This window comes from Solanum tuberosum, unplaced genomic scaffold (genome assembly GCF_000226075.1).
Source record: "Solanum tuberosum cultivar DM 1-3 516 R44 unplaced genomic scaffold, SolTub_3.0 scf00177, whole genome shotgun sequence".
NCBI lineage: Eukaryota > Viridiplantae > Streptophyta > Magnoliopsida > Solanales > Solanaceae > Solanum > Solanum tuberosum.
The window spans coordinates 744,522-756,836 of NW_006239101.1; the positions used below are offsets into that span (position 1 = coordinate 744,522).

Genomic DNA, 12,315 nt, shown 5'->3' on the forward strand with positions numbered 1-12,315 from the left:
TATATAATCCGCACTACTTTCTTATGAGTTGACATGTTTTTCATATGCCATTTTCCCTTAATATTATTATTTTGATTTTCTTCACTTGAGCTGAGGATCTTTCTAAAAGATAAAAGTGAGATTTACGTATATTCTACCCTCCCCAACCTACACTATGAGATCTCACAGAATATTTGGTTTTTGTGGTTAGTCAATACGTATTTGAGAGATCTAAAAGACAAGAGACAAAAAACAATCAATTGGCTCCTAACATGTCAATGTCACCAAAATGTAGAGTGAATTAGTGCCTCCAATGTAAGAACAAAAGTAAAAAAGAAAAAAGGCCATCAAAAGGGACAACCAGAAGGTTGATTATTGATTTACGTAGATTTAGTATTAATATTTGCCTGTAAATCTAATTATTAATGTACTATTAACTTAAAGTTATTGCAGAAACTAGTAAGCTTCAATTATCATAGTTGAAAAATATAACACCCATTAAATTATATATATGCGTGAGAATTTACATAACAATCCGACCTTAGCTCAGTTGGTAGAGCGGAAGACTGTAGTAGTGGCTGTAATCTTTAGGTCGCTGGTTCGAATCCGGCAGGTCGGATTTAATTTTTGCAAAACTTGTAGAATTAAATCCATTATATTCCTAAAGTAACGCATTCATACCTACTATTTATGTGATTTAGTAAATATTTATGTTGCGCAATTGAAGTATTAGGTTAGATGAACCCAATATCCACCCATGGTTAAGATAAGATCTACACACTTCTAGACTGGCATAACATCTTAAACAAACCTCACAACAAAATGGAACTTTATAAAATACAACACAAATTTATATGACTGAAGATATTGATAGTATACTCTATGAAACTTGATAAGAAGATTTATCTATCGTTACAGTTGCAGGTCAACTTTACCTTATGTTATAAGTTACACATATACTTCTTAGTTCTTACCAAAAAATAAATAAATTACACATACACTAACAGTGTATAGAACAGAACTTACACGGCATTATTAAATATATCATTTCTACAACCTGCCTACTCTCTCTGACCTAAACTCACAGCAGGGTCCTAAAGCTACCAAAAGAAAAAGATGCCATCTCTACACCCATTAGATGCTAAACTATACAGTCAAAATTTTGGTCACATGAAGCATCCAGCATACTGGTGATTTAACGAGTCTTCGGAGCCACCTGCAATAAACTTCAAAATCAAACTGACCGGAAAGTAGCACATTACTGACAACTAGCTAAACACCCAATTGTTGCAAAAATACTCCAGCAGTACATAAAATAGGTTACAAACATGAATCTGGGAGAACCGTTCTATCGCCAAGAGTCCAAATTTGGAGTTCTAATGAACTAGTTGAAACATGCAGGCAAAACTTTAATGCACCCAATAGCAAATCATTTCTCTCAAGCAGAAAGAATAGAAAGATTTTCGGACTGTAAACACAAACATAACTAAAACAATCAAATACAGCAAAGAGGCTATGAAAAGTTACCTTTTCTCATTGGAGTTTATGTGAGCAAAGCAGCAGTTTATCCTCACTCAAACAACCCAGCAATATCGAATTTTGGAGGCGTGCATACCTAACATCGCGAACTGGGCCGTTCAGAGATTTAATACGCTGAGCCACATTTAAAGATGGCAATTCTTGTAAGACCAGTTCCATTGTTGCGTCATCACCAGAGGCAAACATGGGGTTCTTCTTCCCTCTATCAATTATAGCAGTTTTTGGAAGTCGGATGCCACTAACTTTGGCACAAGAAACTCCTAACTTCTGGTATCTGCTGCCAACTCTCCTGTAAAGAACATGAGAGCCGTATACTGCTTGCTCCATTGTAGAAACTGGAGTGGGCAATACTTGAGAAGCAGCCATGTCACCAGAGATCTCCAGTTTAGGACGGAAAGAGGCAACTATGTCATCATTTCTATCTCCACAAGCGAGAGATATACAGATTCCTTGATTCTCTGACTCAGGGACCAAGCACGGCCTTCAGTGATAAATGAAACTCTATTATAAACATGGAATTCGTAAAAATTACTAGAGAATATCACAGAGCTTCAAGATAACTCTCTTAAACCAGCTTGATAAGTCACCAAAACCATACAGATGATCCAGCTACAATCTGTTTCAGTATATCAGATGCACTCTGCCCCTAAACTCCTTGAAAGAAGATTTGGGGCATAGTCAAACATTTAAAGCACTCTTTTAGACCAGTGTGAAAAGTCAACTAAACAGACATTTAGTCCCGGCATGATCTACATCTATCATTTAGAAGTTCTCATCACTTATCATTAGTGGACAATATGGTAGAGCTTCACGATAAACAATCTCTCAGACCAGCCTTAAAATTTAAAAGTAAACTAAAAAGTGAATAGTTGATCCCTGCACGATTTACATCCATGTAATTGACACTCTTATCACTTAAATCTGTCCCGCCAACTACTCAACTCCTCTTAACATGATTCTGGACATACCCATGCATATTCAAACAATTTATGAGGAAAGCAATCATTTCTAGTACTAGAGCAAGCACGTCGAAAATCAGAAAACAGTTGACATATGAGCAAAAAAAGTTCTGCATTAAAAAGCAGTGAGCTTCTCTCTCAAGAAAAAGCAGTGACTTTTGCCCATAAAAAGCTTTATATACCCCACATATTTGTAGAAATAGTTGATTGAACTGTGAACAAGGACCATAATAGATTAACAAGGTTAAAGTCCTCAACAATAAAAAGTAAGATTGTACTGTTGACAACTCAAGTAGTGAAAGTTCTTTGCAACTACTTCAAGATTCTTCCTAGCAAACCAATTCCAGAGCTTTGGTGTAGTGGTAAGTGCATAGCACATTATTGTATGGGCTAACCACACTTCACGAGTTCAAACCTTGCCACATGCAAAAGCGTAGCACTTAAGTGAAGAAGGGTAGAGGGGAGGGCTTATTTATCCAACGAGTTCCAGTCCATCAACTGGTCCATGGAGGACTTCAGTTACAAAGAAAATGATACTTCCTAGCAACCCTTAACACTAAGGAGTAAAGCCTTGCCATGGCTTCAGATTGTGAAAATATCAAGACATAAATTCATGCTGTCTCCACAATAAACTAAGTCAACAAAAAATCAATGACCAAGTTAGATCCTTGACATTAGATGAGAAGGTAGTTGTTCTGATTAAGATTTAAGAGTATCTCTTAAACCAGACTGACAAATTGTCTGAACCATACAACTTTAAGTTTATTTCTATCAGGAAAAGGCGAAACATGATAACAAACAACTTCAAGTAACAAAATATAATCAATCACCTCCCTTGTATCATTCACTGAGACGCTGTCTGAAGATAATCTACAAGATCATTTTTCTGACCTATCTTTTGAGTTATTGGATCACCATTTCATACTAGCAACTTAACTGTTTTTCCATAACAAAGTTTACATTCTCAAGAACCTATAACTCAATAACCAACTGGACTATTTAGTGAGCAGCAATTTGTGTTGAACACAATCACTCTTAATCTCACCACAATATGTAAACTATTACAAAAAAAATATAGTGAGTACAACCTGCACCTTCTTAAGCAATATCTCTTTCTACAAAATCTGGAAAAATGGTCAACTAAATGCCTTCAACCATTTCTTTCTTCTATACTATCCCCTAGTGTATCTACTTCAATCTTTTGAACAGGATGAATGAGTACCTAAAATATACTCAGAGACCAGAAAATGCAGTCTCCTTGAAGAATATCCCTAAGATCTTAATTTTCAGTTAGGCTACTTTGAGAATATTGCTGAGATCTAAATTTGCAGTTAGTTAATGATTAAAAGTGCCAAGGTACAAGAATAATCTATTGAGAGATATTCCAAGGTGCAAATATTCTTGAGGCAGTTACTCGGCAAAGAGTCATTGGATCCTAACAGTTCTAAAGCTACAGTTAGGGATGGTGCAGCTCATAAGATATTAGATATTAAGGAAAAACTTATTCACCTCAAGAAGCAGAAATTTCGAAGAAGTAAACATACTAGAACTCACCTTTCGTTACCACTACCAAAGTTCCAGTGGCACAAGCCTACTGAAGATGCAGAAAGAACACTTCTAACGCCATCACCAAGTGTAGGAGATGTAAGGGAATGCACAGTATGAACAGGATTTCCTGTCAACCCCATCATAGATTCCACTGGCCTTGTAGTTTGACGCCGATCAAACTGCAAAACCATGCCATTCTGCAAAAACAAAACTAAAAATAGTCAGAGAAAAATACTAACTAATTTTTCTTTTGGATAAATAACAACGGGGTCTCCAAACTGAAAGATAGACTAACTAATGAAAACAAATAAATGCTCCCTCAATTTCAACTTGCTAGTCACTTTTGATTCTTTACTTGGCAAGTTTCCAAGCTATATTAGATATATATTCATTCGTATTTAGAAACTGCATTAAAAGCTAATTTCAAAAAAAAAAATAACTACATTAAAAGAACCATAAGTTGTAATTTCCTGCCATATCAAATACTGAGAGAAATCATTCAGAATTATTAGTCAAACATTACTTTGTTTGACTCGCAAAAAATGAAAAGAGGCAACCATTTTCCAACAGATGGATTATGTGTTAGGACCTGTAAACCGGCATACATGTACTGCGAATTGTTGGCATCCCACGCACATGACCAAGGAACAGTCTGCATTTCCAAATAGACCAAAAAAAAAAGGAAGAATCAATTTAACTTTGGCCAATCATTAGAAGTTCAGAGCAAAAGTGATACTCTATCCATTAGCAACAAACGCTTCCTACATACAAGGACAAATAACAGTCACAAAATTGGAGGGAAAATAACAAAAGTAACAAAAGGATTATTATCATGAAGCAGCACATCACTGAGAAAAAAAAGTCGAAGACACAGCAATTGATCTAAAAAATCATAGCAGCAGGGCATTTGGGGGCATGATGCAAATGCAGTGCTTTTTGCAACTCAGGATATGCATTTCTAACCTGGTAAAGTTTTAAACATGAAATTACCTTTGATGATTGTACGAGGTTCCCAGGGCTCTTAAAACTTCTTTCAATTACTTGACAACTTACATAGATTTAAATACAATTTAAAGCAGCCTTGGACTTGAAAAACTCCTAATCTTCCAATTAGACTTAACCACAAAATTTTTACTATAATTCCAAGTACACTGTCTGTAACCTACCAACATCTAGATGACAAGGAGAAAACACAATCTCATTGTCCAGACAAATGATGAAGCAGGCAGGATGTATTTAACTTTGAAAAATTCAACAGGCTTTAGTATTATAATCAACCACAAAGATAAGACGAAAACAAAAAAATTATATAACTGAGTTTTGCAGTCTATGTATTAGGAGGATAGGGTAGAGCAAAGCTAATTGCTATTCTAAAGAAAATTGTGTTTTGTTTGTCAACTCTCAAGTTGTAAATCACTAAATTGAAAGTAGCACTTCCACAAGATGAATAGGTGGGTGTTAAAGATCGTCTTCTGATGCTGATAGTGAAGGTCCACCCAAATCTAATAGGTCACTCTGTAAATTTAACTGTGAAAATAAGGGACTCGTGAGGCCTTAACAATTACCGACTTACCATAAAGTGCGTAAAAGTACAGAAAATATCCTCCATAAGAATTATAAATCTAATGAACAATCATTCGAACAGAGAATTTAAGAGCTTATCAACCAAAACAAAATATCTAATACAATATCCAACAACTCTGGGGAAATTTTAGCTTTACACAAACTCAACAAGTGAAAGCAAAAGGCAACTATAAAAAGAAGGCCTAGAGTTATTACCGGTAAGTCGTATGTCAGAACAGTATGGTTGTTTTCAGAACTGCAAAAAGAAAGAGAACAAATAAATAAGATATTTCCCAGAAGGGGAGCACAATACGGAAACTAACACAGAAATTTTTCAATCAAGTAAAGTATATTTTACTGTTATACAGCAATTATTTGGCAGAAACTTGGGGGAGGTTATCAACCTAAGAATTGACAACTTCTTCCCTAAAGAAGCCAAGAGTATGACTCTATCATGAGGAGAAACATGCAAGTCCTTGATAGTTTTCATGCTCGCAGGAAGCAGAATGTCCTCTCTTTCATGCGGGGGCAACAGACTGATCTGCAAAATGCAAAAGTAAAAAAAGTTGAAAGACAAATGCAGACCGCAAACCTTCAGAGAATTCCAATAAGGTGACCTATAAAATTTACTTTGGTAAGCATATGCTGTCCTCCCATTCCAGAGAGCCTTCTGGCAATCATCAAATTCTCACCATTGATGTCCACATCAAATAGGCGAGCACCATCAATCTGAATCTCTTTCTACAAATAGATAAAACATAAGGTTACTAACTCGACTAAACTTCAGCCAATGGGGTGAATTTGATAAACATATGCCAGTTCACTCCCAATATAAAACCAGTATGAAAAAAGAGGTAAGAGAAAATAAAGGTCATGTTTAGGCCAATAAGCAGGAAGGGGACAGAACAGCCTGTACTATTTTCTCGGTCATCTTGGTACACAAGTTGCAATAAATGTGGAACAACCATGGATGAAGGATGAATGATTTCTCTGCTGATACTATCAGGTACACAAGTTGCACTAAATGTGGAGCAACAATGGATAAAGGAGTAATGATTTCTCTGTTGCTGCTATAAGAAGTCAACCTTAAAAAGAAACACAACGCCTATGGCTCAATTTTCACAGTTGACAAGAGCAGAGGAGATGGCAAACCTGCAAAAGAAAACTATTCGCATATTCACGTTTTTCAGATTTGTCGTTGATATTGCATCCTGCACTCATAGATAGGTACTGGAACATCAGCTTGATACAATGATACAACATTGCCAATATTTTCAATAACCCCAAGCAAAAATTTCTCATCGAAAGCTTACCAAAAATGCGTACAGATGACCTGCTTTGCATTTCAGTTGTCGAACCCTCAGTTGTTCTCTACAAAGAACAGATATGCAGTAAGCAATATGCTGCTTTGATGAACAAAGGTTAACAGAGATATCTATACCATTGCACTGAAACTTGTTATCCAAATTTTCTCAAGCCAAAAAAACTACAGAAAAAATAAAAAAAACCAAAGAAGAAAGACTAAACTAGGAAAGGGGAACGAACACACACATTAAAGAATGTTTCTAAAAAAGCCAAAACAAGTACCTGATTTAACCAAAAAGGCATTGAAAAATGTCATATTCTGAAGAAAGTTAAAAGGGAATGCTGGCAGGAAAAAGAGGGCCATAATATGTTTTACAGAAAATGCACCGAAGTCAATCTGGTCCTCCAGGAAGAGGTATGCAACTAATTTAATAAAAGGGTGAATTTTCAAACAAGGGAAAGCAATAAGTAAAAATATGGATGAAGAGGCAAAATCAGCTAGATCTGCAGACCATCAATAAAAGCTTAAACAAAATTTACAATGGGTGTTATATTAGCAACAATTTCACTTAAAAAGTGCAATACGCATGGGGGACACCCAACAAACTGGAGAAGTGATTCTGGAAATGATTTAATTTAATCCACCACCTACCCACCCACACAAAAAAACAAAAAAAAAAAACTACACTTCCAACCAAACTAAATAGATGCATTAAAGGAGGCCGGTGCAAAGAAGAAGCACAGAAGAAATAGCACACAAGGTGAGACATGCCTCTTTGAGGTGCTCCACTTGCTTATGTAACTCAGCTTCTCTCCTCCTCCACTCAATTTCTTTCTTACACCAATCAGTGCACTGCACATATTCAATGTGGTCTTATAATCACCATGAGAACATGTAAGGAAAAATTTAATAGCATTTCCAAAGTTTTCAAAAATCAGGTTAAAGCAGAAGTATCATTGCTGCAGCTAACCCAGGGTGAATTTGCTACCCAACCAAGCATAAGGTGACAGATGACTTGAATACCCATACAGAGAGAAAAGAAGCTAGCTGTTAAAAGCAAACAATTTTGGATTTACATAGTGAAGAAGGTACAAGGTAGAGTAAGGTAAGGGCAACTAAAGTTTTGGTTTTCTTCTCCAATTCAAGGCATTTATTCTTTCCCTTTTGGTACAGTTGAAACGTTATGAGGGAGGGGAATTATGTTTATCTCATATATTTCTGTTTAATTTTAGATGATTGCAAAAGCTAATGCAACTTCATCACAGAGATTCATCTTTCTCCTTGTGTTTCCAACTAAGAAACTGAGAGAAATTGCCCTAACCTATAACAACTATATAAGAAGTTTCCACAAACATAAGTCAAGTTTATAGAATCTTGAGCAACTTTGTCCATTTGAAAACTAACAAATATCTTTAACTGCACTATTACTTTTTAAATTGAGCAAAGGAAAATCTCACCCGAAGACGCGAAAAGATAACCATCTGACCATCGTCCTATTGTTTTTATTTTCTTTTTTTGAAGGTGTGGGTTGGTGGGTTAGGTCAGTCTGATATGTTTTCCTCAAGTAGTTTGTGTAGGTTACATGGAAAACCTTGAAGGTCTCCACTGTGAATATTCATTTAGATGTTAGACCTGAATTCTATCAGGAGAACGCACTGACTAAATCTAAAACCTTCATTATTTCCTCACCTCTTTTTCAAGAGAAAAACAACTGGCTTCAAGAGACCTAATTTTCTGCAAAAGAGGAAGGAGTTTGATCAGTATCTCATGGAGCAACGTTCAAGATATAAGTGTCAAATTACGACCTTTTGAAGTTCTTCATCAACAGCATGAAGTCGAGAAGCATAAAGTACTCGAATACCCTTCACTGTGCATTTCTTATTACATTGGGGGCACTGCAAAAGCACAAAAGAAAGAATGTGAAGGATGAACTGAAATAGGATCTTCAAATATTGTATAAAACAAGGACCAAATTATTATAAGAAATACCTTTCCTAACCTTCCTTTTTGTTTCAACCACTTTTTGATACACGACAAACCATATATATGCCCACAAGGAAGACAGCTGCAAAAGATTAGACACCGGAAGACAATGGAAGTATTAACACTTGAAAAATATATTTTCAATTATAAGTCGTATATCTATCAATCAATCAGCTAAACCTCAACTTCACTAGTTTGGTCAACTGTACGGATTATCAATATACGTTCAACTTTATTTGGGTCAAGAATCATTACATTACTAAAATAAGTCATGTTTCGCGTCAAGTCAAGAATTCTCTCAAACTAAAAATTCTGTAAAATACCAAACTTGTCCCTACAGTGACATGTAAGTATCTAACTTTGGTGATGCCTAGATCTGTGAAAGAAATGTTGTTGTGCTGGAAAACTGGAAGAAGAAAGAGAAAGTGTAGAGCTTGGAATGTCGTTCATTTAGCGTTGATATGGATCATTTGGAGAGAGAAATAAGAGGGCTTCTGAAGGGGTAGAGTTGATTTTTGGGCAGTTGAGGAGTAGCCTCCAATCCCTTATTGATTTTTGGGCTTTGGCACACCCATTTAATGCCGGGTAACATGCCCGGGTTGTATAGAGGATTGGGCATCTTTTGTAGAGAATCATGTAGTGTTGTAGCCTTGTAGGTTCTTTACTTTTTGGTATACTTGTATTAGGCCGTTTTTGGCCATTTTACTAATATAATTGATGACATGATTACAAAAAAATGCAAGTCTCTAACCATAATTTTAATTAGTTGGATGAGTCTTTTATTTACATTGTATGTTTTTAGCTCTAACCACATTGATTTCAAGAGATGATAAGACTTTAGTGACAACTGCTCTCCATGTATTTTAGGTCTACTTCATATCCTTTTGATACCTTAAATCATGATATTTGTCCACCTACTAACCAATGCATGGTATGCAGAACATCCACAAACAAAATCAAACAACCTTCCATCAATTCATCCTCTATGTTTATGCACCATTTGTAGGATGTGAACCATGATCATTCAACTGTCACTTGTCAAAAGAACAGAAAACCCAAGTGCTTCAATAGGGAGGGTGATGATAGTTTTAGATGAAGTAAAAAAGCTTCACTGAAAGCATCAAGAAGATGCAAAAGAGTAGTATGGTTACAAAAGATATTGAATTAGCTTATTTGCGTACATGGCCATTCTAAGACCAAGGAGTTAATAAGGTGCAAAAATTTGTTAGAGGAATCTACAAGGGACACATTGGGCCAGCTACATAAATACAAAAGACATCTATAGTGTTAATAAAGTTGTCTTGAGGAGACATGTGTTACAGCCACCATCAAAACATCTTTGTTCCTTTCAATCCATAAAGAGACATGTGCCAGCCATGTAGTATTTATTCGAATTTGCATGAATACGTATTACAATCAAGCCAATTGAAACAAACTCCTAAATTTTGTAACACAACTCACTGACCTAAGTTTAGTATGAATTTTTTTCATCTTCAAGGAAAACTAAACAGAAGTCTTCTACAACATCTAACATTTCTTTCGAGGTTATAGCACTTTGCTCAAGTTTTCAAAAAAACCGCTGTTTTTACAAATCTTATTTCCCTTTTACATGTTGAACTAAACTGATTTTTTTCTTTTTTTCGATAAGATGAAGGTTTTAAAACAATATTTTCAAAGATCTTGAGAACAAATAAAATACAGAACAAAAACAGATTTCTAGAGCAGAAACAACATACATTGTGCTATATCATTCACCTGAGGCTTCTTTTCGTCTGTCTATTGAATGTAGATGGCTCTACACTCACTTACAGGCGTAGCACATTCAGTTATGCTAAGCCGGAACTCAACATTACTATTGTAAACTGTAATCTGCAATCCTTAGCTATGTATAAAATCTTATAATATGTACAACTATTTTTTTCAAAATCAATACTGTTCCAAATTCAGGAGAGTAGATACTGTGGATTCATATGTTTGATGGTTGTTTGCTACTGACGTTCATCATGATTACAAAAAATTATCTACATTGAAGTACAAGGAAGTAAATTACTGACCAAATTTGGTGTTCACCGTCATTTGTCCAAGCTTCCATGCAAATAGAACAAAACAAACCATCAATTTCACTTCGATTCCACTCCTCTCCTACACCGCTTCCACCGCCTTCTTCCTTATCAGCATTCTGCGACGCCGTTTCCCCTTCTTTGCTCCTACTCGTATCATCTCCACTTTCCACAGCAGAATTATCCAAATTCTCAACATTAATCACCCGCTCTGGAGATGAAATTCTCGCAGCACCACGATTTCCATACAAAACCCTACGCAACGTCCTCCTTCCAGTACTCGACTCTTCTTCTTCCTCCTCCTCCTCCTCCTCTTCTTCATCTTCTTCTTCGTCTTCATCCGTCTCTTCTTCTTCCTCTTCTTCTTCTCCATCTTCTAACAAAATAATGTCACCGGCGGCGAGTTCACTCTCGTCGGCGGCGGCGCCGATTTGACGGAGAAACCTCTCGTAATCGGGATCTGTACCGTCACTGTCGCCGGCCATTGCCGTTAAATTATGCACCGCTTCGGCTCTCCTTTTTTCCCCCAATTTTTGCTCAATTTTGGGAACAAACTACAAAGTGAGTGCCGGATAAAAAAGGGAGGGAATACGCTCTCTTTAATACGCAAATTGAAACGCCTTTTAACTTTTCATTTTACTATATACAAAATGATAAAAATGGCACTAATATAAAAACAATTTCCGAGAGACTCTCGTCTCAAATGAAACAATTTCAAGTATAAAAAAAAAAAAATTATCACGAAATTTTACTCTTCGTCAAATACTTAATAAATGATATCTTAAGAAGGATGTATAGTTCACTTGGATTAATAAACAAGAAATGGAGGAAGTATGTGAAATATACATGTTAAATGAACTAATTAAATAATTACACAGAGAATTTAAACAAACTATTAGTAAAAAGAGACTGGAGAAAGTATGCATAAAGTACTTGTATTTAAATGAAATTTCAGTATAAAGTACGTGAAATAGACACGTCAGATGAATCAAGAAAATAATTACACGTGTAGTTTAAATAATTTTTTAGTTTAAGAGAAAGGTAAAAAAACGTGAAATATACACATTAATAACCAATTAAATAGTTATACGTATAATTTAAACAATGTTTTAATAAAAAAAAATAACGAAAAAAGTACGTGAAACATACACGTCATATAAACCAATTAAATACTTATACGTGTAATTTAAATAAATTTATTTATCACATGAACTTAAACTTAAAAGTACAATAGTTTAAAAAAACTTGAGAAACTATTCGAACTTTCCAATTTAATCCATCTTAATGATTTTCACCATTACCCCACCATTATTAACCCCCCCCCCCCCCCCCCCCCCCCTTTCTTTTTTTTTTTTTTATTTATAAATTATATATAAAT

The 12,315-nt window shown here is 35.4% G+C and overlaps 1 protein-coding gene and 1 non-coding gene across 2 annotated transcripts; one reads left to right on the forward strand and one right to left on the reverse strand.

The window, feature by feature from the left end:
- The first annotated feature begins 514 nt into the window (after positions 1-514).
- On the forward strand, positions 515-598 carry TRNAY-GUA (transfer RNA tyrosine (anticodon GUA)). Its single transcript is given in 2 exon segments — positions 515-551; positions 563-598. It is a non-coding gene; the product is annotated as a tRNA-Tyr (tRNA).
- A 236-nt stretch (positions 599-834) lies between these two features.
- Positions 835-11,538, reverse strand: LOC102580985 (E3 ubiquitin-protein ligase RFWD3). Its single transcript, XM_006354318.2, has 14 exons — positions 10,932-11,538; positions 8,884-8,959; positions 8,700-8,789; positions 8,584-8,628; positions 7,666-7,746; positions 6,902-6,959; positions 6,741-6,799; positions 6,219-6,329; positions 5,993-6,129; positions 5,805-5,844; positions 4,615-4,677; positions 4,032-4,222; positions 1,507-1,999; positions 835-1,195 (listed from the first exon to the last, which is right to left on the reverse strand). Exons 1-13 carry the CDS (start codon positions 11,420-11,422, stop codon positions 1,513-1,515), a joined length of 1,929 nt encoding a protein of 642 aa, XP_006354380.1. The 5' UTR covers positions 11,423-11,538; the 3' UTR covers positions 835-1,195; positions 1,507-1,512.
- Between the last annotated feature and the right edge of the window lie 777 nt (positions 11,539-12,315).

Coding starts and splice junctions, on each gene's coding strand:
- LOC102580985 (XM_006354318.2), bottom strand. CDS start 11,422: ATGGCCGGCGACAGTGACGGTACAGATCCCGATTACGAGAGGTTTCTC. Junction 8,960..10,931: donor GACGGTGAACACCAAATTTG/GTCAGTAATTTA, acceptor AATCTTTTGCAG/CTGTCTTCCTTGTGGGCATA. Junction 8,790..8,883: donor AAAAAGGAAGGTTAGGAAAG/GTATTTCTTATA, acceptor GTGCTTTTGCAG/TGCCCCCAATGTAATAAGAA.